Source organism: Columba livia, chromosome 1, assembly GCF_036013475.1.
Source record: "Columba livia isolate bColLiv1 breed racing homer chromosome 1, bColLiv1.pat.W.v2, whole genome shotgun sequence".
NCBI lineage: Eukaryota > Metazoa > Chordata > Aves > Columbiformes > Columbidae > Columba > Columba livia.
In genome coordinates this window covers 180,791,190-180,816,806 of record NC_088602.1, presented here as the reverse complement: position 1 = coordinate 180,816,806, position 25,617 = coordinate 180,791,190, and the positions used below count along the sequence as shown (strand labels likewise).

The window sequence follows — 25,617 nt, the reverse complement described above, 5'->3', positions numbered from 1 at the left end:
AGAACCTGTGTCTCTGGGGAATTACAGCTTTTAAAATCTCATATATCTGAGGAAAATATTCTTATTTCTAGCTGAATACTTCTTACAAACAGCAAAAGTAGACATCCTTGATAAGGAATTGCAGTGGGCTGAGGTAACTGTTGTTGCATAGATGAGGAAGAGTAGGCTGAAGCTTGCTCTCAGAACTGAAAGGGTTTTTTTTTTGGAGGGAGTTTAGGTGTTAGTTGATGTAGATGTGGAAAGGAGACCAGCATAATTGTCTAAAAGACTTTTTAACTCTCATTATTCTAATTTTTAGGCAAAGGCACAGGTGACTGCTTCAGTACAATGTCATAGCTTGCAGGAGGCTGGAAAACGAACACAAATGGTCCACCATGCCAGGATTAGTGTTTTCGGAGTGAAACAGGCAGAATGGCAGCCATTGTGTTAGCCCGCCTGTGTGTGATGACTCCAGTTTTAATGCATGCAAATCTAGTGCTGACAGATTGGGGCACTAACAAGTTCCTAAGGGCTAAGTTGACCCTGTAGGAAATTACAAGGTATTCTGATGCCCTTCACTTAAGGTCTTAGAAACCACAGAGCTTCTTTATTTTACTATTTTGCTCAGGAAGTTAGTGCATGTCACTAAATCAACAGACAACCATGAGGCATGTGCAGGTAAAATCTTTCTGTGGTCTGTTTTTATGAAGCCTTTTGTGTCCAAGACAATGAAAGGATCAGAGGTTCTGCAGGAAACAGCAGCCACAAAAGAGCATGAAATTTTGAGCAAAAAGGCACATGAGATTTTTCCACCTGATGCCTCTATGAAATGTGGAGGCTGAGCTAGAAACTACATATGTGCTAGTTTGATTCCTCCTATGCTTTGGAAAATAGGACCTCTGGAAATTAGAAGTTTAATATGAAAGAAGCTTGACTCCATCATCAACATCTCTACTAAGCCAGAGCAACCCATAGTGCTCTAAGGGTTGCTTAATACTCTTCAGTTCATGTTCTGCTTTGTAGGCCCAAGGGACAGATTTTCAGTCAGAATAAGGAAATAAATGTGTGTGTATGCATGTTGAATGTAATAATTTATGGTTATGCACAGCCGTTCATTTCCACTCATAAATCTGTTAACTGTAAATGTGGATTAGTCCTTTAAGTTTACCTCTGGCCTGATCCAAACTCATTGATATTGCTAAGCTTTCCTATTGACCTGAGCATTTATGGATTGGATGCTGTTGGCTGTTTTCACAATTGACTAAAAATGGGACTTGAAGAGAAAAGCTAGAAAACTTTCAGAATTGGCCATGAGTGAGGTTTTGTGTAGGCCCCTTCTCACTGAACACTTAAAACTCCCATAGGGGAAAATTTTGTCCTGTTCTCTTTGTTTCTGTCGCCATGCCTGAGCATGGTGCAGATGCAATGCAGCGGTAAACCACTGGTTTACCCTTCCAGTAACGCTCATCCCATCATGATGAGGGAAGGTTGGTATTCAGGCACAAATTCAAATGTCACTTTTCTGTGACATAACACTTTTGAAGTGATCAATTTTATTGGTGTTTGTTTGTTTGTTTATTCCATTGGTACAAAAGAAGGAGTAACTGTGTTCAGAGTAGAAATCTGAGTGAGGCTCTTTATCTGAATAAAGTTATTTGAACATGTAAGTACTTGTGGATTGAGGCCCCCATGGGCCACCGAAGTGTGGTCTCTGGACCGAAAGGCCCACCACTGCTGTCATTGGCCAAAAGAGACCTGCCTGCACTGTGAATTCATGTTTAAGGCCTTTTCAACACATAGCTTATTTAACCAGTAAACCAAACAGATCTGTCTATCTTGTAAATACATATTTAAGGTCTTTTTAACATGAGGATTACTGAGCTGATAGCCTGTAACAGCTCCCTTCAGACCTGTGATAGCCTGCAAACACCCCTGTGTGAGCATTGCAGGCACTTAACAGCAACACAATTGGAGCTCTTGCTTCAATTGCTAACACCTGAATAAACAGCTTTTATGAAAGCAGCTTCTGTGCACACACTGGCAGTGCTCCTGATTGCTGCAGTCAGGGTCTTTTGTTTTGTCACCTGATGAGTGGTTCTATACAGTGAAGCTAACCCAGAAGATGCATGTGTAACCATCAAAACAGAAGACCTTTCTGAGATAAGAGTACAGCTATTAAGTATTTTTAAAAATTTAATAATATAAAGGAGTGCACAAGAGAGAGAGAAACCCTGTTTTGTCAGGGATCACTCAAGCCAAGCTGCAGCCGTGGTCAGGTAGGGTAACAGTGCTGTGAGGGGGCAGAACCACTATAATAGCTCTGTGACTTGCCATCAGGTTGTGCTTGTTTCTTCTGTATGCCCTACTGCAATTGGATCCTTTTTTCCTGAACTTCTTAAAACTTGCAATGAATGAAAAGAGAGGCTTTAGCGAATAAAAGGTAGATTTTTAATTCAGCAACTACCAGATGTAATTTAAAAGAGAAGGCTGCAAGAAATGAGGATCCTGATGCAGATATGGGTGTTGCAGTGTAGAAGAGCTGAAATGGTGGACAAGGTTGTGTCTTTCCATTGTCATCAGACCTGACTGGTATGGTACAGGGAATGTGAAAATACTTGCTGGTGAACGTGGTGTAGATTTGCAATGGAGAAGCACATGCCTTGCCTTACACAGCTGCTGCTGTAGTGAAAGGACTAATCTGACAGCTCAGAGACTTACTGTGTTGTGTTTATTTTCTGATCATCAGTTAATAACCACCTATGGCTGCATCATGGATGCCCCACGGTATAGAAACATTTTACTGACACCGTTATTCTGATTTTTTGTGGCAGTTCTTAATATTACATAGCATCTGCCGTTAAGAAGTGTCATGAAGGAAGTGAACAGGTATTGTGTGTGCCTGCGATCGGTGGTCTTGACTGCTCAGGAGAGTCTTTCTGCTTTGTGGGGTCATGGGGTGGTGTTTTGTTTGTTGTTTTGTTTTTTTTCCATTCCTACCTGTTGTATCATACAAATCCAGGGAAAAAGATGGGCTGTATTTTAAAGCTGTTCATGGAAAAGCTTGTGTGGAAGTCTCCTGGACAAGTAAATAGATTAATAGAGTTGTTTCAGTTGGCCCTGAGAAAACACTATGATGATCGAGGCTTCTAAAACCCTTCCTCGAATTTTTTTTCTTTGAACTCAGAAGGAGTTCTGAGCTGCTAACACTTGACCTGTGATCCAGCTGACTGTCACTATGGAGTAAAAATGGCAAATGTCACAGTTAAAATGGAGAAGTGGCGCTGGAATTTTTTTTTTTTCTGTACTTATTTGAATAGCACTGTGTAATGATTAAACGGAGACACTTTTAGCATACATTTGGTGTACTACAGCTCAAGATTATGTATTTCACTGGTGTTTTTATTTTTAAAATGCCTGGGGATTTAATTCAGCATAATTTACACATGGACAATAATAAATATGTAATTTCTCCCTAATTCTGGCCAATTGTATGCTGTAAATGAGCAAAGGAGCGGTAAAAGGAGCAGTCATTTCCTTTTACTTTTTCATCTGTCTTTTAAGAATTGAAGTAACTTTTCAAGTATTAATTAAACTTAGCATCATTCCATTGATGTTCTTCAGTGTTACTATGTCCTGCACTGGTACAGGAATTCACAAGCAGGTGGACTAAGGACAGTTTTATTGAGAGCCTTGCCAACTCAGTCAGTGATGGAACTGGCAGTAAAACCCAAGAGCCTTTACTTGTAGTGCATCTCGTTTTTGGCCATTAAATCCCTCTTCTTCCTTGCTAGTCATTGGATCATTTAAATGGAAGAGGATGTCAGCGTAGTTTCTGCCACTGTTGTTTGTTTGTTAATTTTGAGTGTATTGCTATATGTCATCACAAAATTCTGATATTCAAAGTAGATGAAGTTACTGTCATCTCACCTCCTCTAAGTAATGAATATCCCAATTTAGTGTCTTTAGTTGTGTCCATAACTACACAGGATCATGAGAGAACAGGGAGAAAAAGACTCAAAACTGCCATGGGCAAATTTATCAGAGTGATTACCATTTATTGTGTTTTAAAACAGGAGGAAAATATATCACGTCAGTGATATTTATTTTGTTTCATGATTTCATAAAAGAAACACAGGGTTACTCTTCATTTCACCTGAAAGCTAATAAAAATTCTCCCTTGTTGGAGCTTATGTTTTCCCAGGAAAATGAAGAAAAGTGAGCTTAGTTCAGCAGCACTTTATTGTTGGGCAACATTTCAATATATGTCACGTGTTTTTCACTCAGCAAGGGAAGAGGAAGGTGCTGGCAATATTTTTGTATTTATGGAAATCTGTGGATTATAAATCTTCTGTTTTGGAGAAATGCTTTGTTTAGACAGTTTTTATACTGTTATACCACATACCTCCATATATGCTTTCCAGTTAAAATTTTTCTAAGGGTTTTATTAATACTATTTTTCAAATGTGTTGTGCTTGAAAGTTTGTGTAGTATTTCTTGGAGACATGGAATCTAGCTATACAGACAAAAGATGGGAGAAAATAGTTTCTTTTACATATTCTTTTAAAAATAACCTAAGTCATGTCAACCAGCTTATTATAATGTCACTATTTTAAAGCATATATCCTGGGAAATTCAAGAGCACAGGAAGCAAGGGCTGAATCCCACTAGCAAGAGGGAACCTTTTACAAGAAAATGGACTTTAAACAAGGTTTCAGTATTATGCGTGCTGGGCCTTCAGAGCAGAAATCAAAAAAGCAGGAGAGGTCTTTTCTCTGGAAGTTTGCTTTTTTATTTAATGAGGTAGCTCTTCAAAGAGAATGCGATAGTCATTCCTGGAGGGCATGGTTTGGTGAGCAGGAATACAGGTGAAACTGTATTGTGCATCAAAAAAGCAGATGATGAGTTTGCTTTGTATTTCATCTCATGATTTCATCAATCTATACGAGTATGTGTTTGGGGGTGGAGGACATTTCCATGTGCAACAGAAGTTTGAGCAGCTGAAGCTCAGCATGGATATGGTGCCCATAGACCTCATTTTGGTGCCAGGAAAATGAAATTGTGTTTTAAAAGTCATTGGCTATTGCTTCATGTGCTTGATTTATAGGCACATGTATGTGATTAAAATTTGCATATTTTGATTGTGCATATTTTGATTTTACATATTTTAATATGAATGTATCTCAAAGTAAACAACAGCATGGGTGGGGTAGAAATGTAGCTAGCTTAGTGCTTTCTAAGAATTTCTAATTTTATAAGTTTAACTTTAAATATAGCTTTTTCATAGTATTTTGCCTTTATTGTGTCTGAAATGCATAAAGCGAATTACAGGAAAGTATATTTCTCAGAGCTGTCTAAAACTGAAAAATTATGTTTTCAACCTGATTTTAATTAATACTTAAAAATAGCCTTCACACAGTTGTAGATCAAGCCTGTCCAAATGTGTGGAATTGTAACTGGTTAGGAGTTTGAATCTACAGCTACATGTTCTGCTGTCCAGATAAATGCTCGCTGCAGCAGATGTTGGCACATCTGTTATGCCTCCCCATTTCGATTGGCTGCCTGGGTGTTTAGAAGGTGCTGATGAGGCAGATAAATCTTTTGACACGTTTCAGGCCCAAAGCAGGCAGGCGGCAGTCATAATGATGTTTACAGAGCCAAGTGCTGGGCAGTAACATTTTGAAATACGGCAAAAATAAAGTATGATTTTACCTGCAATAGGTGAAATTTATTGCAAAAAGTGAAAGCTGGTTATGCCAAGTGATTCTCAGCTGATTTGAACTGCAGCTGTGATAACCCATAAACCTGTGGACTTTGTGTATCTAAGGTTTGTTGGCTAGAAAAATGCACATACTACAATTTAGAGAGAGCTCTAAACTTAGGAGAGTTGGGAATCAGGTTTAGAAACAGCTGCAATATATGTGATTTTGGAAGGGGAATAGCTATCTACCAGGGGCTTGAAGCTCCTGATCTTATCGTAATTCCTTCTTCCTTTCAACAGGTTTTCCTCTACCCTTTGGAGTGTATCAGATTTGAATGTTTTTATACACTTAGAGTCAGGAACACTCCAGACATAGGGGTCTTCTTAGAAGATCCATGGTTTATCAAACAGGGCATGCATGGACAGAAGAGGATATATCTGGCAGTCTCAAGTGCAGAGACTGGTTTCCAAGCAGACAGAGCTTTTGCGGGTATTGGGTCCTTTCCAGACCTCAATCTCCAACACAATGAATGTCAAACAGAAATGTAAGAGAAGTCACTGTAAAGGCTTAAGCACAGATGTCATGTGCTAATATTGTCCATTTCCCTTCAGTAGATGTCACCACTAAATTTTCTGAGTTGCTTTCAAGTACCACTATTTGAGGCAAGTCCAGCAATGGCAGAGACAGCCTGTCGTAGAGGGACAAAGAAGTGGATGCCGATTGTATAGCTGATATAGTCATAGTTGGTTATATTTTATAGTATACAGTCTACAACACCTCTGGACAGCTCTTCCGGTGTTTGACTGCCCTTCTGGTAAGAAGTCCTTTCCTGATATCTAGTTGAAATTCCCTGAGTAGCAACTTGTGTCTGTTTTCTTATCTGATTGTCACTGTGCACCTGTAGGAAGAGTCTGGCTCTGATTCCTCTGGGTCCTGGCATGTGGTGTTGAAGGAAGCAATAATTTTTGAGAAAATACTTCTCTTCAAAAGGCCAACTGAATGGAGTTCTCTCAGCCTCCCCTCACAGGAGATGTGCTCCAGTGTCCTAACTAGTTAACTGGTTTCTAAGCAGATGCAGAGTGCTGTATTCCTGCCTGATAACCAAGAGAAGGTCTGTTCTAATATTTTATGTCAAAGCCATTTTCATTGGAAAACAGATTGGGGAGCAAATTTTGGAAATCCCTGAAATCCCAAATTTTGACTGGTAAGGTTTGAACAGTTTCTTTCTATTTCCCGCACCCCCCCGCCCCCCCCCCTCCCCCCCCTTCACCCCATCCCCAACTTAAATGGCTCAGACCAGTGATTCATTAGTTGTATCTCTTATTTTTCAATGGTGAAAGCCAAAGAGTTTCAATATGGGGGTCAGGATAGGAGCTTTAATGAAAAGTCAGAATTTTTTACTTCAAATACATGTAATAATAATTCTGTTTCTTTTATTTTTTTGTCAAAATTGCCCAAAAGAAGAGGACTCCTTTGGAATAGAGGCTGTGAGCCAATGTGACAGTTTAGTATATTCACACACACTGCACAATGGAGTAGTTACTACTCCAGTCTACTTATTTTAGCACAAGATTGAGTTTCTGTCTCATCTGTGCTATTCCCACCTACTTTGCTCAGTGAGAAGAAAGAGAGAGTGTAGAATCTAAGATTAGTGAAAAGAAAACCCTTAACTACATATGATCATCTGTAATAGTTAATTATATTTCTAACTCTTCTCATATCCTTGAAACTTCACACTTATAGTGAGTGAAAGACCAGAAGTGAGGATCAAAGCTGACTGCTGAGAAATACTATATACAGGCAGTTCATCATGGATCTCTGCTCAGAAAGCAAGAATTAATGGTTTTCTCAAGTGCAGAACATAGCAGAAGGGGTGTTGGGTCTCAAGCAGGTGAAAACATATATGCATACATAACATAGGAAAATATATTGATGTAGTTAAACACTTCTAATAAATTAGCATTCATACTGTACCATGAGGAACAAACAGTGATAAAGATAATGAATGGGGAGGTGGAACAATTAGGGAGAAAAGTAAGTCCATGGCTTGTTTGAAATAACCAAATATTCTGACGATATTTTACTGTTCGGTAAGTATGATCATCCAGACAATAGGGGAAAGAAGGTTTTTAATAGCATTTAGGGTACTTTGTGTTTAATACTTCCCATAAGGGTAGATTTTTCGATTCATCTTTTTGATAGAGGTCTGAAGATTTGGTATTATGCATGCTAGCTAAGGGGGAAAACTGAGGTTCGAGTGCATGTTTGCGAGTTCCTGGAAGATACACTGCCAGCTGTTGAGGCTTTTGCAGCCAGGAAGCCTGTAATCTATAAAGAATTTCTTTTTTCCCATCTTTGATATCCTTGTGAGATACACTCACTGTGAAGTCCACCATGTGTCTTTAAGTTCAAGGCTTAAAATATCCTTTAAAAGCAAGTCAGAAAGGCTACACCAAGACTGGAAGGTCTGCAGAATTAAAAGCTGTGTTTATCTCATTCCCATATGCTTAAACCCTTCTTCCCACTGCAACACTAGATTTGTTCATAGTGCTGTGATCAAAGTTCTCTCACGTTCATAGTCCAGCTCTACCGTTCATCCAACCCAACCCGTTCCCCCATCTGCTCAGTGACTGCCATCCATCCCCTGTGCTCACCCCCCAGGAGTCTCAGCTGGCACTTGGGTGTCTTCCTCCTCCCACTCAAGGCCACCAGACTGTTACTGATCATCACACATCAGACTGCTGAATATGCACTCTCAGGCTTGCCATGCCTGAACTTACTCCATTGTTTGATTTCCTACATGGTAGCGTAGTGCACACCAAAGATTTTCTCTCCAGAGCTACAAGGAGAGAATGAATTCCCATGTCAAATGGACCTTCTTTATTATCAAAGGATTCATCAGCTACAGGGCCAAATTCTGCTCCCACAGTTGCAAGATAATGTTTTATTAATAGGTGCCTATATGTCAGCATATTAATTCTGGTTTTTGTTGTATTTTTTTGTTTTGTTTTGTTTTTTTAAACACTGGTATCATTGTCTACAGCATCCTGCTGTCCCAGAGCATTCTTTGTATGGATACAAAGCAGCATGCGCCTCTAAGTGTAGCTATAAAGCAGGGATCAGCAAGAAAATGATTTTGTTTTTAAATATTTATTATTCTGTGTTGTATTTGCTTTTGGATTATGCATTTGAGAAATGCTTGCTGATTTTTTTCCTTTCTGCTTTGATGTAAACAAATCTTGTGTCAGAGATTCTTAAATCTAACCAGACTTTAAAAAATGAGGATTAAATTAGACTTCATCGTATGAGGTAGAGCCCCCACCCCTTGGACAGAGCATTGTTTTTCCCCACCATGTGGAATGGAGATAACCCTCTGTTTCTTTGTGGTAAGATACCAACCAAATCCATTCTGGCAAATCTGACACCCAATGTGATTTGTCCTTTTCGATGCTGTTTATGAGAAGTCAGGACAGTCTTCTGTCAAAATTGATAAGTGAGACTACAGTGGGGAATGCAATTTTATTTGTAACAGCACAGCTGCCAGCAGTTCCAGCTTGTTTACATCTAGGCTGTCTCTGTCTTGCTCCATAGCTTTTCTATTTCCATCCAAATAGCCCCCGAGTATATTGTGGATGTGCCTATCTATGTAAAATCTGCATAACAGGACATACTGGGAGTGTTAGGAGGAAAATGAACTTATTTCTTCACATTATTTTCACAATTCAAAAATGTCAATCACTTTAAAAGCAAAATCTTGAACTCTACCAAATCTCCATAAGTATTTACAAAACAGGTCTAAAACTGAATTGTAATGTGCTAAAATCCTACAATGGTTGTTACTTGCCATGGTGAAGGTACCAGAGGAGTTAAGAGCTTTGATTTTCTGATGGAAGCATTTTTTTCCAGTGGAATTGACCAGTGTTTGTAAATTAAATCCACTACAAACATTTAAATATGGTTTATTTGTTGTGAAAAGAATACAATAAGACTCTGCAGTGACCTGTGAAGGGAAGGACATTTCTTTGCACTCTGTTTCATGCTGTATACTTCTGCCACATAGCCTACAATTAGCCTGTGTTACATTGACATTAACATATTTCCTGGAAAATCCTTTTGACAGAGAGTGTAAGTCATGATGGCGTTAGGATAGTTCTCAGGTCTAGGAAGCCTTTGTTTGCCTGTGATATTACTTGCCCTCAGTCTGGCAGCCCCAGAATCCCAGGCGGTTTTGATCTTTTTTTATTGGTACACTTAAGCAAGCTGCAGTGATGGGCATTTCCTCTCTGTAGACTCTCCTGTGAGCTGTTTCTTTACAGTAGCTCACCCTAAACATGCAGTTATCATCGAGGTAAAGTGAGAGAACATTTTACAGATGAGCAGATGAGCTTATGACAGATGAGCTTTTTTATCAAGCTGAAAATTCTTGTTTCCTTTTGCCATTTCTCTTTTTTCAGTTATTAATAAGTAATTAGTCTTCTGCATGTTTTGTCATTAAAAAGTAGAGTCCAGAGATGGCTGCAGTTGTCACTGCTCTGGTTTTGTGAATTGTGGTGTCATCTGACACTTTTGCATTCTCATTGTAAGTGTATTTATCATCTCTGTGTTTTCAAGAGCAGCAATCATGCTCTTAAATGGATCATTTTGTCAGTGCCTGGCATGCGCTTACACACAGATATATGCATACTGTATGTACCCGTATAAACATATACATAAATTTACAAACACACACTCCCTACCTTCCAGCACACTTGGACACATGCACACACAAATACTTAACACCCACCCCAAGCCTGAAAACTAAATATCTACCTTAAAATGAAACTACATTGTTAAGTGTACATTGAAGGCACCACAAACTCTCTCCATCTAAACAGAGATAGGTAGCCTATAGAAAAAAATTCGTCATATTTAAAATGGATCATTGTGATGATTTCTACTGACCTGAGGATTTACACATCTCTTTTCTGAGTTTCCTCAAATTACTTCTGGTCGTTGTTAAAGACATAACTGCTTACTGAACAAAGCCTGGCTAAGAGATTTGGAAACGTGATCTGGGTAAGGTGAAATGTGATACTTGTTTGAAACACCAGGCCTCTCTTTTAAGTGTGTGGTCTTACTCATTGTACATACCCTGATCATTTGTACGTGACAGTCACAATGGCATGGTACCAAGTCAGGGGTGAAATAAATGGTGTTATAAAAGGAAGTCTGAAGAGCACCATTCATTCAGCTGATTATGCTTTTTTGTTGCAAATCCAGGCTCTGTTTTACACCCACACTCATTTGCAACATATGCTTTTATGTAACGTGTGATACCAATCTCGTCAGTTCTGAATTTGAGTTGAATTTTTCTTTTTAGTAGTTCCACCGTTAGCCCTCTACCCTCCTAGGACTTCATTAGATTGAACTGTTCCTATAAGAAGAGTGAAGGGATAGCTGTGCTTCTGTTTGTATATCTTATTTCTATTTGATGAGCAGAATCACTTGCCAGTTATGAAGAGTGTGTGACATTTTGAAGAGTAAATATTATAGAAGGTAGCAATGTAAATGACTGGTGATTTGTCAGCCTGGAAAAAGTTAGAATCATGTGGAGGAAGAGACCAAGAAAGTGGATGTGATTATCAAGGTGCTGCCAGGATGCTCACTTGTTTGGAGCTCTGTGTGATAACAATCCAGGTGCTATGTCTTTCCTGGTGATAAGAACTGCAGAGTTGGGATTACTAAACACAATTATGAGGTTGAAAGCTTTGCCTGGTTTCCATATTTTATAGGAACTGCTAGCAAGAGCGGCTGATAAAGCTGATCTGACTTTGCGGGACAATGTGTTTATAGTATCCCAGACAGAAATTGTGAAGAGCAGCCAAAATTCGACAATGTGTATAAACTGGATGTTGATCTCACCTATAATGAGGCAGACACAGGACAATACTGAAGAATGAATCTGAATTTTAAGGTGTGTGTAGTCCCTCTAGTCCCTGTGCACTTTTATTTGATGCTTCAGAAGAGAGACACTAGCTCAGATGGATGGGTATTTCTTTTCAGTATAACCAGTTTATTAAAATAAGTCAGACCTTTATGTACTTTCTCAGTTAATTCTTCATTGAGCTGTTCTGTAAGTACTGTGTTCTTGGCCTTTTGTTCTTCATTCATTCAGTCAATCATCCAGTTAATTATGCCATTAGCAAGATGGGCATTAACTATTAGCATTAGCTATTACTACAGGTAAAAAGGAAAACCAAATATAAAAGTAACTACTCTTTTCTTATTTTGCTTTATTATTTTGGGTTTGTTTTCTCTTTTTCTTAGAATTTATGCTAAATACTACACTTCTGCACCTTGGATCGTCAGATATCAGGTCCACTCATTGCATTCAATAAGCCTTGATTTCTTCTGAAAGTGCAGTCTGGTACAAAGGCACTACTTTGCAAGTGATTGAGAAAGAAACTGAAGAAAACAAGGATATAATCATAAAACCTGTCAGCTAAACCTTGGTGTATTTTAGCATTTGCAAACTCTCAGGTCATCCCAGCTTTAAGGTAAACTGCATAAAGCATTTGGAGCTCTACCTGATAATGGTTCATAAAGAGGTAAAACATGAAGGTGTTTCAGCTTGCTCCTGGGGTTGTTTCAGAGTATATCCATGGCCACTTATTTAGTGATGGGCAGTGATTCACTAATTGGTGATAACTGCATTGTTCTGGGTGTCTATGAAGATATAATTCTATTTTTTGTTTGTTTTATTTTCCTTGATGTTGCAATAATAGCAACTAGTAACAATTCATAATCTGATTTTGATCCAAGAGGTACTAATAATCACCCTGTGGTACAGAAAAATTGCTGAACCCAGAGAGACCTCCACAAACTGCCTTTCTCTGAAGTCTTTTGCTTTAAAACACATTACATTACTGTGGATTTTGTATTAATAGATGGAATTTGTCAGCCGTCTTAGAGACTTGAGCCAAGATACAGCTCTTTCATGCATTTTAAGATGAAGATAAAGCATATCTGAATTGTACTGTTTGTTTCACCACACAAGGACTTTTCCAGACTGGCAGCTTTTTATCTTCTGGTGAAGTAGAAATCCTCCCATATATTGTGGTGCCTTCCATTTCTGAAAACTATATATGTGCTGCTGAGTTGGCTCCTAATTTAAAATCTGGCAATTCCGTACTTGTAAATAGCAAAACTTCCCTTCTTCTTTCCGATTTTTTTTTTTTTTTCCCATTCAAGGGAGTTGTTCGAAGGGGAGAGGTAAAAAAGCAGAGTGTTTTGGTTTTACAGGCTGGACTCTACTGATAAATAACCAACATGAAAAGCTGACATGTTTTTTCTCTAAAGGTAATGGAGTTAAGGAGACAAGGTGGATGCTAGTTAATGCTAAGAAATTAAATAAGTGACATAAACAGAACGTGTTTAGGAATCTCTGTCTTACCATGTCACAAAAATACAAACCCTGAGCTATGAACTATGAATCACAGGTTCTGTTACACTGGAGAATAACACGAATTAAAATTAATTTGGTATTTGACTGTGTCTAAACGGTGAGAATATATTCTCATTGTAATGAGGACTTAAATGTTAACTGAAATTATCACACATCGTCCATTTACAAAAAATACTGTTGTGTTTTGATTCCATTGTGTCCCTTCTAATGGTGTTACCAGAGTTCATGGGACCCATTACTCTGAAGTACTGGATGAGTGAAGGGAACTCAATAGCTGTTGTGACTTTGATAGTCTCTCTTGGTCCTTTCAGTGGTGTGCAACAATTGCTATAAAGGCAAACGGGGAATATTGGATGTAGAGTATTTATAATATTTCTACAGTGCCGCTGAAACACTGTAATGATTTATTCTTTTATGGCCTGCTACCTTGGTAGTGTTTGCATTGTTTTCTGCTTACAGATAAGGAAAACAAGTCTACAAAAGGTAATGAGGTGACTGCACCAAAGCAGTTACAATTGAACAGGGAATAGGGACTTAAAGGAAGAAGACTTCTGGAAGCCTACTAAAAAACTCTCTTATGAGCCAAGATCTTGCTAAATTTATTCAAAATTATGATGAATTTGAGAAAGTAGGGAAATTGCCTTCCTCAGTCTAGAGCATCATCCAGGGAAGACTCTCAAACATATGCCCAGTAATTTAAAACACACCCAGTGATTTTTCAGAAAGTTTACATTTCTTAATCTTGCAACCAGTTACCTGAGTCAGTAAGCTCATCCTCTGTCATTTGCAATGGCAACCTTTTTTTAATGTTTCCTTATTAAAGGTTTCTGTTCTGGAAATGGGTCAGTGTGTTGCCTTACACAAATAAATTGAAAAGGGAATCGGCAATTTTCCTTGTCAGCATAATGTCAGGAGACTCCTGGTCCTAGGACATCATGTTTGGACATGAAGTAGCTGCATGTAGAGTTTACCTTTGTTATACCTTTGTCATAGGATAATGCTGAATAATGGGTTACCTTTTGTTAGTTATACTGGTCTACAGTACATACAGTAAACTAGTCTTATTACATTTCACATCCAGTAAGTCATGAGTGGACAAAAAGTAAAAATTAGCATAGAATGAGATGAGACAATAACATAGTGTCCAGCAACTGGACTCTAAACCCTTTAGAGCTGGGACAGTGTTTTTCTCTTTAAATTTCCGTTGAACTAGAGCAGTCCAAGAGGCACAGTTCAGTGGAAAGAATTCAATCAATGTCTTCACTAATTCTGTGAGTACAGTAGGTCAAATTCAACAAAAATATTATTATCACAGAGAGTGTCAGGAATTCCCTAAACCTTTTTATTTCCCAGCAGTCCCTGGGGAAGGGACACATCAGATCCCAAGTTTATTCTGAGTTTCAAAGCTGTTCAGTTTCATCCAAACACCGCAAGTTCTTGTATGGGCTTTGAGAGTCTCCCTCCTTGGGAAGAGGGTAGCTTGCTATTCATCACAACTAATTTGTATTGAAATCCAATTTCTTGTTTACCTTATTTCCCACCTGTATAAAAGTTTCTTGTCATCACACAGAAGTGTGAGAAGGCAAGACAAACAAAGGATTGGAGGGTGAGAAAGCAGAAGGTGAACAAAGTGTCAGTATTAATAGATTATTTCAGTAGAGCCCATCTGTGTGCATGATTCATATGCAGAGACACAGTCACTTTAGTAGATGGGATTTCCTGCTTACCAGGCTACAATTTCTTTACAGACTTCTATAGGTAGAGATAACAGGATGGGTTATAATGTGAGAGTAAAAGGAAGGTGATGCAGGGGCTATGTGAATGTGAGCACTTACTGAGAATGGAAATGTTTGGGGGAAAATGGGAGAAAAGGGTGAGTGAGGCTGCTGTCTGTGAATATGGGTGAGGGGTTGCTTAGTGAAAGAGTGAACTGAGAAGGGCTTTGAAGATGAAGACAGAAAGATTGCATTGGTGGAGTGGGGTGGAATGGTTTGAGTAGAAATGAGAGAGACCAACAAGCAGTGAATAGACGGGACAGAGCTCAGCCACACTGCAAATGAGTTGAGTGTCATTGAACAGGGAGTAGCTAATCTTGACAGGAAGTGGGGACAGGATTCATAGGTGTGCATGGCTCAGTGGAGACCACTGGCAGAGTCGTCAGCAAAGAAAAATGGGGTATAGTAAGCTTTCCATGTGTGTAATTATTCCAGCACAAGATAATTAGATTAATAACTCTTGTCTTACATCTGAGTGCTGCAAAAAGAAACTTCACCAACTTCCCTCTTAGGCTGTAACCTGTTCAGAGCTCATTTTTGCCCTAGAAGGCTGTTTAGGAATGGTCATTGAAGGATTGGTTCATGGTCTGTTTTCCAACAGACTATCACCTTTACTCTTTGTAATCTAGCTTTTAGTTGAAAGACCTACTGTAACTGCAAACTGTTGCAAACTTTTACAAGATCTCCTTTAACAGCCCTTAACCTCTTTTCAGCAATCCTAGAAAACCAACAGACCAGTTTATGACATTTATGATCTACTTCTCTACCACTTGAGAGAAATTACATTATTAACCTAGCCTTTCCTCCCCAAAGAGGTGACAGGTCCTTGTTTGGTCTTATGTCTCTTGAGGCTGACAGCCTGTAAACTGGTTTTCCATCATTGCTGTGAATGACAGCCTTTAACTGGGAGCCAGAGGCTACAGCCACTACTCCATCACTTCAGAGGATGACCAATATAACCAGTTTTCAGTCTTTCAGGAGCATGATCTGCATCTCTTCACTATCTTTTCTATGTCTGAAGAAATCAGCTACCTTGGAAATTTTTATCCCAGTCTTTCAAGATAGGAAATTCTTCTAATTCTAATTTCTTATTCTAATTCTATTCTTCTTATTCTAATTTCCATGTCTATCTTTTAACCCAATAATTTATGGCAAAACAATGTAAAGTACTGTCTTCACTGTAGCAATGCACTGAATTATTTTTCTGCCTACACAAAGAAACAGCAAGTCAAAGATTTAGCATTTTGGCATTGATTTCTGTCACTTGGCAGCAGGCTACTCTTTGTGTTGAGGGGCAGCTGCCCCCGGAGTGCCCAAAAGAGAGGGAAGCTGTCATCTCCTGAGCTCTCAGTCCCAATTCTTATGCCATATGTCTGTCAGCACACTTCATGAATCCCCAAAAATTGTTTCTCATAGATTTTTAAAATGCTAAATCTTGAAGACTGTCTGTTCAGTCCCTACATGCACACACACAAAACCCAAAGAGAAACCAACTCTATGTGTATGTGTCTGACAGAGTGTGTGTCTGTGTGCATGTGCATGCTTATCAAGGGATTTCAGAGAAGGAAACTACATTCTTACAAATTCATTACCGCTGCTAAACTTATTGTTTCTTCTGATAAAAACCAGTTGGAAGAAACAAACAAGCAAACAACAACAAAAACACTAAAAAGCATCTGTTGCAAAATGCTATGTCAAATGCTTCTGACCATGATGGTCCAGGTTTTCTAGTGTCTTAGTTACTGCCCTTCTTTTGATGTTGTTTCGGATGTGCTTGTTATATAAAGCTAAAGACTGGACTTGTGGGCTTTTGCTCTGAGAAATTATGTAATATTTTATGCAAAGTATTTTTGAAGTTTTCAAAGCTGCTTTGTTCACTCTGATTTGTTTGAATGTGACCAGGATGTATCGCATTTTCTGTACAAAAAAAGATGTCGTGAGGTTAGAAATGTAGATGTGCAGCAGAAAGTATGTACTTGAGTCTAGATTGAAAAACTTGAAACGTTTATTGGGCCTTTAACACTAAGTAGCAGTATTTCCGTCACAGGTATCTACTGCTTCTAAGCAGCCACAGCCATGTGCAATCATTGGACTACATCCCATACAGTAATTTAGGACAGAGGTAGTCCCAAGAGTACTAAGTACACAGATCTCAGCTCTAAGCTCTGCTCTTGGGAGGAGAAATGAAAGCTTTGGCAACTCAAGCACTTTGTACAGCCAAGGCTGGTGCCTCCCAGTCAGAGGATATTAGTCACTGGTATTTGTCACCAGCTGGTTCCCAAAGACAGTTTTAGCAAACCTCTTGGACTCCCAGGATGGTGCCTCTAGGGTCATCTTCATTTTCCTTTGCTCTTTCGTGCCCTAAATGGTTAAATTATTCTGTTCATTGAGCCAGCACACTGAAAGGATTCAGTTTGTTTGCAGCCTGAAATACTTGGATAGCTTTGTAGTAACATTGTGAGACAAATCATCCACAGGAACTTCAAGGTCATTCCCAACCGAAGGAATTCTGTTCGGAGCAGTCCTTGGGGCCCCTGTCCAGTCTCAGTGTGGGGAGACGGGAGGTTGTGCCGGCAGGACAATGAAAGACAATGGGTTTCAGCTTGTGCACAGCTCCTCATTTGCCTTGATTTAAAGGCCCCAGTCTCAGTCCTTTATGGTGTATTTAGGCTTCCTTATAGGCCTCCAAGGGACCACAAGCTTCTTTATTCCTTAAAAGTATACCTTGTTGCTGTAATTGAAGCTGTTTTGTTACTGTAATTTCTCCCTAATATTACAGTTCTAGTCAAGTGTTCTTTCCCTCTGGAGGCATCAATTATTATGGGTTTTGAATAGGCCTCCCTTCAGTACACATACTTTCCATTCCCAATGCCAAAATCAGGTCACGGCATTTCTCCTCCTTAATAAAACATGGTCCCATGTTTCTTCTTTCAAACCCAGTGTTTAACATGTACTGGTGACTAATTCCACTTCTCGCCACCTTATTTAAAACTCCTGCCATATTAAATAAAAGCTAAAGAATACTACAGGTTTTGTGGTATTATTTTCTACATTTTCTTAGTTTCCATTAAGACATAGAATGTCTGAAGTCCAGGGAACAGTTTATAGGGTTTATGCAGGTACTGAACCCGTGTAGATGTACGTGTAGGTTACTGAGGGAGCAGGGGAGCAAGCCATAGCAGTGCACTTCGTCAAAGATGTTGAGCTGAAATGAAAATGGCACAGGGTTCATCTGCTAACCCATGTGTGTGAACTGCAGGTTTTTCTCTAAGTTGTTGTATTTCAACACCTGGTCCCCACAACTGGATCGGACTCAGTAGTGAGTCCTCACTGCTGTGCGCCCTGTGCCTGTTTGTGGATTAATCTGCGTGACATCTCTAGAGATGGGGACAAACAAGCTCTGTGTCACAGACTAAGAACTGAAGCCTGGTTTTGTCTCTTCTTTTTTTCACACAGCCATGAGAAGCAGAAGCTGTTAAACTCCAAATGTCACCTGCAGACTTCCTTTAAATACATATATCAGCTAACATTTCCCATATACAACTAAGCTAATACCATGTACTATTGAATTCATCGTGCTTTATTAAATTATTTGTTTCACAGTGTTCAAATCAAGTGCAGCTTTGCATTTTGTGAATGATTCCCCTATGAAACCCTAAAGATGCTCTAACTCAGATGGGTGTATGTAGTAGTTATTACTGTGCCATCTGCCCTAAAACTTGCACTTTTCATGAGATGCCACTGCTGGGACATCTGGCACTAAAAATATGTTTTCTGCATCATCTCACAATTGAGGAGGATGCCACGGCTGTTCAGCTCCACAGGAGATTCCTTGAAGCATCCTTCTGTTGCCTGACAGCTTCTGCAATGAAGCTATGGCACTAAACTGGCCAGGGAAGGAATTATGCTATTAATGGAAGGCTGTGCTTTTGCTTTATTGCTTGGATTGCTGTTAGAAGGGAGTGGCACTTGTGTGATGGATGGATTGATTGATGTGTAGCCAGTTTGTCTTGTATCCTATAAATCAATAGTTGGCTACGTAATATACTGAAAGTCAGCTTCTGTTATCGGAAAGCAAAAAACTGCAAAACCGATGCACAGCTATATTCCTCAAAGTTTGACATGTCTTACTGAACTGTTTCTACACAGCTTGAACATACAATATCTTGACATTTCCTTCTTAATTCACAGAATATTTTCCCACTTAAAGATGTTCACAAAATGTTGTGTCTCGAGTCTGAGCAGTATGAGTAGGTTCTGCAGTCTGAGTGAGTATGAGTGTGTCCTACAGTATGAGTAGGCTTGGTGCTCTATTGTGCTACAGAATTGTTTCCACCCTTGGCAAAAGCCACCATGCAAGCCTGTGTGTTTTCTTGTAGGAGGTGGAGCTGTGCCGTGTTAGCAGCCAGGAGAAGCTGGGGCTGACTGTCTGTTACAGAACCGACGATGAGGAGGACACAGGGATCTATGTCAGCGAGGTAAGGACGTGGCAATGGGGAGGAGTATGGGAGATGCACGTGGTGGAGGGCTGAATGTGCCAGGGAATGTAAGAGCAAGTGCTCTGAGACCAGAGAGCAGACATGTCGGCCGTCAGCCAGCACGTGTCACTTTCAATTCATTTAGATTATCAATTTAAATTATGCTACCCAAGTAGTATAATCATTACTAGTGAGCTTCTTTAATGTGAATGCTTTTAACTACAACATCATAGTTAGAGAAGTACAAAGCAGTCCGAGCATGGTCTGAATTTTGAAAGAAATATGCCCTTATGATGGAAATCAGGCAGAGTTTTTAAGGACAAAAGCACCTTGTGCATATCCTGCTTGCATTCTCCCCCTGCTACAATCTCAGTAATTGTCACAGTGGGTAATCATTATTTTATTATTTGTGGGTTTGTTACAGTTGTGGTACACACAGAGGTACCAGGGGTGGGTGGAGAGAGTAGTTTGGGAGAGGAATACATAGAAAGACTAATAATATTTTTCTTGCCAGACAGAAAATAGAATACTAGATACTGAGGTGGGATGAACCCTCAGGTTTTCATTAGCTTCACTGTGAAAACATGGCATCCAGCATGTATCACAGAGTGTTAGTGCGTTCCAAATGTGTTGCTTTTGGGACATGTTGAACCAAATTTGGACATTAGGAAAAGGTTCTTCACTGAGAGGGTGATTGGTCACTGGAACAGGCTCCCCAGGGCAGTGGTCACAGCACCAAGCCCATCAGAGTTCAAGGAGCATCTGGATGACGCTCTTAGTCATATGATTTAGTTTTACATAGTGCTGTGAGGAGCAGGGAGTTCGATGCGATGATCCTTATGAGTCCCTTCCAACTTGAGATATTCTATGATTCTGTGATTTGAAATTCTGAGTTAAGCCCATGGACAGAGAGGATTGGTAGAGAGATATATTGTACATATCAGTGGAGGGAGATGAAGGCAACACTGCAAATTCACAGACCAGCAGCAATGTCAGAGCACGTGAAAAGTACAATCTTGGAACAAGATTGAGGAATTAATATAAAACTAACCAAGAGTAAGTATTCCACCAGTTGTATAACTGCTGCTGTTAAAATCTGTTTGATCTTGTGAGAATGAAGAAAGTGCAGGAATCTCTTAATACATTCCAGGATTAAATCTCGAATGTGCTGTTTTTCCTACATGGTAGAAATTTCTCAGATCTTTTACAGGGAATGTAATTATATTGTCTTACGTACTTGATTAAGCACTTCAGAATCATTTTTTTTCTGTGACAATCCACAATAAGAAAATAATATCTAACAGCTGTAGAGGATGTAACCTGCAAACCAAATGTTCAACTCAGATGTTTAGTTTGAAAAAATAGCTTATGGCATGACAAGGCAAAATAAATGATTTAAAATAACCATCAAGTGAAAGGTGATAGATCGAATTGCCCTGCAATGAACAGTAGGTCATTGCTCAGGGATGAGCTATAGTGACTTTTATGAACTGTTAATGGAGCCCTAAACATCTATTTAGGTTAAACTAACTTAAAATTAACAGACTCAGACTAGGAACAATATACAGTACCTGTGAGTGATCTATACAATTTAGATCCTTTGGGGTTTTTTGCTGTTTCCTTGCAAGCTGCAAAATTCCAGAGGAAATAACAAATGGATAATGGAGATAATAATTTAATAGTAAATGTTTCCATGAAAGAAAAATAAACTTGCTCTTTTCTCAAATACAGTATGGAGTTAACAACTGCTGCAGAAGCACCTTAGTCCATGGTGAACTTCCAGAGAAGAGGGACTCTGTCATTAATTCTTAGCACTCTGACAGCTGAAGGTTAATGCCTGACGGTGGCATAGGAAAGTACTAATCTCAAAATCTTATGCTCCCAACCCTTTCTGTCTTTAGGCTTTTGTCTGAAACAAGTTTATGCTACTATTTAAAGAACTGTTGAGTTTATATGACTCTAAATGAAGCTTCAGATTGCCTCTGTACAGAGTAAAAATGGTACTTTTTCAAATTGTGCAATTGTGCAGATGTTATGATTTCCACTAAAAATCTTTCCATGTTCCATTACTGGGTATTATCCTGTGCAGGTTGATCCGAACAGCATTGCTGCCAGAGATGGCCGGATCCGTGAAGGAGATCGCATTTTGCAAGTATGTGACAATAGACTCTTCCTTAAACTCTTTTTTCAGACAAACGCGCAGTGCTGTCTTCTCTGTGGACTGTTAATGAGGGAAGGTAGTTCTCTTTGTTACTGTGATCGATGAGAAAATCCATGTCTGTCTGTTTTTTAACACAATAGCTGGGAGCTACAGCGTGTGTACTGAAAAATGAGAATGACAAACTCGCTCTGGCTCATGCCCTTATGTCCCACGTCTTTTTTTTTGCCGTATTTATTAGCAAATCTCATTTCCACTATGTTCATCTTAGTGTCAAATTCTAAACAGGGATTGTGCAGTCATAAATATGGGTGTCAGAGACATGCTGATCGTTCACTGATCACATACATTTGGGTAAAAGTCACTTGTGCTGAGCATAGATAGTAAGAGTTTTTGTACAAAAAAAGTGCTGTTAGTGAAGGATGATCTTGGACATAGCTCAGGGGGGGTTCATTAGGCTTTTGTTAATATTTTCTTTGTTCCACCAGTAAGACATTGCTATTCTGAGTTATTTTCTTATTTACCGTCTTGACTTTTTTTCTTTTTTTCTCCTTCATTTCTGTTGATCCGTTCATTTGAAGAGCTGCCCCAAAGACAGGTTTGTGTGGTACAGCACAGCCCCTGTGGCTGAGGGCTGCTGTCTGCTGGCTCTGGAGGGGGCAGCGTACCTGTGCAGAGAGGGAAGGAGCTAGAATGGCAGTGGGTTTCTGTTTTCAGTGGGCAGTGAATAGCTCATTTTTTGTCCTAGTGACAGCATTACAAAACAGCTACTAAAAATCAGTACACTGGAAAGTCCTTGCTGTATTGTAGCATTTTAGTTCTGGTTCCCAGTCAATTTCCCTTGCGTTTTGACCTTTTTTCAGTGAAGCCCCAGAAGTAATTCCTGGTGTGACAAGTCACTTTTCTGTAACTGGTTCTATAATTGCCCTTCAATAATTTAGGCACATGAGCTTTCGAATTGTCGCAAGATCAGCCTGTTTCTTCCCTCCAGTCTTTTCATTTCTGTAGGAAATTTCTTTTCTGAAACCTGTACTTGTATCTCTTACCCTCCTATTGGCTTTGGGAGTCTAGCTAACACAACAGGGTCTACGAGCTGGCTTACCAAAGTGGCCCATCTTTTGGAAAGGAAATAATAAGTCACATTTTAATGCTAGGGCTCATTCAGGGTCTGCTGGTTTAGTCTCTTTGTGGTTGGGAATGTGCAAACATTCACAGGATGGATGGTGTTCCCCACCCAGAAGACACAGACACCATGGCATGAGGGCAGTGAGCTCCTGGGTGGTACTTGGAGTGATGGGAATAAATCATGAGGTGCAGCTAGGAGTGGAAAAGTCAGTGCACTGCCTCTGCACCTTTCTACCTACTGAAAAAAGGAAACAGGATATATTTGTATTATTAACTTTCAAAAATGAGAAAAAAAAAAATTAGTTTATTTGACTGAGTAGAAACAACTTTCATTCCTGCTCTATATATTTCAAAATAAGGAAACAGAGAGTAGGTCCATTTTCTGCTCCTTTCCTTGGTTTCTTAAATTTATGGGTGGAGAGCCAACAGCAGTTCAGGCAAATATTCTCCAGTTCCTAATGAAATCCATTTCAATTGTGAGTAAAGACTCTGGGAGAAAAGCATAGGTAATTCTGCCGTCCTTTTGTAGACTGGAGCATTACTTTAATGTCAGTGCTGATATATAGCTATGAGTTTGATCATTAAAGTTAACACCCGGAGAGTTATGTGGGGTTTACTTTCATATCTGAAAACACATTGACCCTCTATCTACTCTTATTGATGAGATAACTCAGAGAAATAGAAGGTGACAGTGCCATTATGAGGGGATTACACTGAGGCTGGGAGGGAGACAGATCCTTGAGCATGGGGACATTTTCTGTGAGTAGTGGATGGCATTGGTTAAGTCTGGGAGGGATGCTCTGTTTTGTTTATTTGTCACAAAATTACAGTGGTTTTCCTCATTTTTTGAGGCTGAAACTGTCCCCTTCTCATTCTCACAAACCTCACACCTCTCCTGTCACCTTTCCAGTTTCTTTAAGCATCTGAGAACAGTCTGAGTATTTCACATTATATGTTACAGAGTCAAAGGAAAGGTTTTATAGGGACAGTCCTAGTGAGACTTGCCTAAAATTCTGCTGGTTTTAGCTGTGAACGTCCAGGCTGACAAGTGCTGTCCATGTGGTTGAGAAGCCGTGGGGTAGACTCAAGTTCTGCTTGTCCTCCGTGATGGTGCATCTGTTGGGGGTGGGCACCTCCAGGCTGTGCAGGTCCACAGGGCCACCACCGCTGCCTCTGGGTGTCACCGGAGCAGCCACCGTGGCTGGAGGTGTTTAGCACAAGCTGGAGATCTGCTCCTGCACCTCTTTGGCTGCATGTCTACTTGTCAGGTTAGGGCAGCTTTCCCACAAACCCTTCATGTAAGCTTTGAAAGGTCTCAGACATTTTACTCATTAGATCAGAGGTGTCAAACTAATTTTCACCGGGGGCCACATCAGCCTCACGGTTGCTTTCAAAGGGCTGAATGTCATTTTAGGACTGTATAAATGTAACTACTCCTACATTTCTACAGCCCTATAATTACATTCGGCCCTTTGAAGGCCACCATGAGGCTGATGTGGCCCCCAGGGAAAGTGGATTTGACACCTCTGCATTAGATTGTCAGGGCACATGGGGGTTTTCTTTGATCTGAATTAAAGCTGTGGTTTTCTCTTTTCTTTCTCTTTACTTTTCAACCGGGAAGTTCCTGCTGGTTTGAAATCAAACCCTTACAAGATTTTATTTTCTCCAAATATTCAGATCCTTCTGTCTTCCAGTATTGTTTACACCCATTTTCAAATAGCCCAAGTTGGTTTTGGGGTGTGGTTTTTTGTGTTTGGTTTTTATTTTTTTGTTGTTGCCACAATGAGAAGAGTCCCCCCTCTTGTGCTGTGAATTGGACAAAACCAAATATGCATGGAAAATTAGACTTCTATTTGATTCCCTCAATAAAAGGTTTTGGACAATGCAAAATGTGTTTGTTACCATGTAGTCATCGATGTGACTGTTTAATGAGGTGACAGAACAGGAGAAAGGTAGCAAGAAAAACATATCCTCATTGGAGAACCACTTTTATTTTGATTATCCGCTTGTAAGGGGGATACATATGTTTTGTGTGGTTCTGGATACTAAGCTGTCCACACAAATATGAAATGATTAAATGGAGCAGCAATAAGCAGTGGCCTGTAAGTATTGCCTGGTGAGAGATAATACTGTAGCTCTCTAATTGGCTCTCCACCAGCATACCGGGTGACTGATTTCAGCTGTAGCATTACCAGTCTTGCTTCCACCAGCACTATTATCTCAGAGTGACACTTCCATTACTCTGAACGGAGAAAGATGAACGTCACCTGTCAGGGGCTGGTTAATTGTGTTGCTAGATGTATGTTACCAGGGCGCAGGTTGGACATTTATGAACATAACTGCTTCCTCTGATGTCCGCCATCCTTCAACGATCGATACAGCTCTTACAGTAAGCGCATAATTGAGTGAAGGCACTTACCACGGAGGGGCTGAAGATGAGCCCGTTGCGTGAGTCTCATTGTCCATACATTCAGCACAAATGAGCTGATATCTGCCCTTTATTGTGTGTTGCTTTGTGGAAATAGAAACTAATGTGCCACTTTCATTTGTTTTCTAGATAAATGGCCAAGATGTCCAGAATCGGGAAGAGGCAGTGGCATTGCTCTCCAGTGAAGAATGCAAGAAAATTGTGTTGCTGGTTGCAAGACCAGAGATGCAGGTTAGTCTAAATAGATGTACTAAGCCAGAACTCGGGTTACACCATACATTCACTGTCACTGTAAATAATGAACTGCTGAGAAACAGGAATGCCAAAGTTCCTGACAAAAGGAGGAAACAGATAATTGCAGAGCTTTATCCCTGTTTAGCCAAAAAAGAAAATAGCACGATAATACTAAGGCTTGTTTTCCCCAAACTAAGCAACTGCTCTCCAGCAGAGTAAGCAGTAAGCAGGTATACAAATAAAGCTGACAGCACTAATATGATATTAATAAAATATGAAGTAGAACTTGAAAACTAT

At 39.7% G+C, this 25,617-nt stretch overlaps 1 protein-coding gene across 6 annotated transcripts in view; it reads left to right on the top strand.

The window, feature by feature from the left end:
* Positions 1 to 25,617, top strand: part of PDZRN4 (PDZ domain containing ring finger 4) — a 249,698-nt gene that overhangs the window by 211,405 nt on the left and 12,676 nt on the right. For all 6 annotated transcript variants that reach the window (XM_013371796.3, XM_021284084.2, XM_065048648.1 and 3 more), the window contains 3 exons: positions 19,277 to 19,375; positions 21,465 to 21,527; positions 25,216 to 25,317. In XM_013371796.3, coding sequence (XP_013227250.2) covers positions 19,277 to 19,375; positions 21,465 to 21,527; positions 25,216 to 25,317 — 264 coding nt within the window. The remainder of the gene's footprint in view (positions 1 to 19,276; positions 19,376 to 21,464; positions 21,528 to 25,215; positions 25,318 to 25,617) is intronic.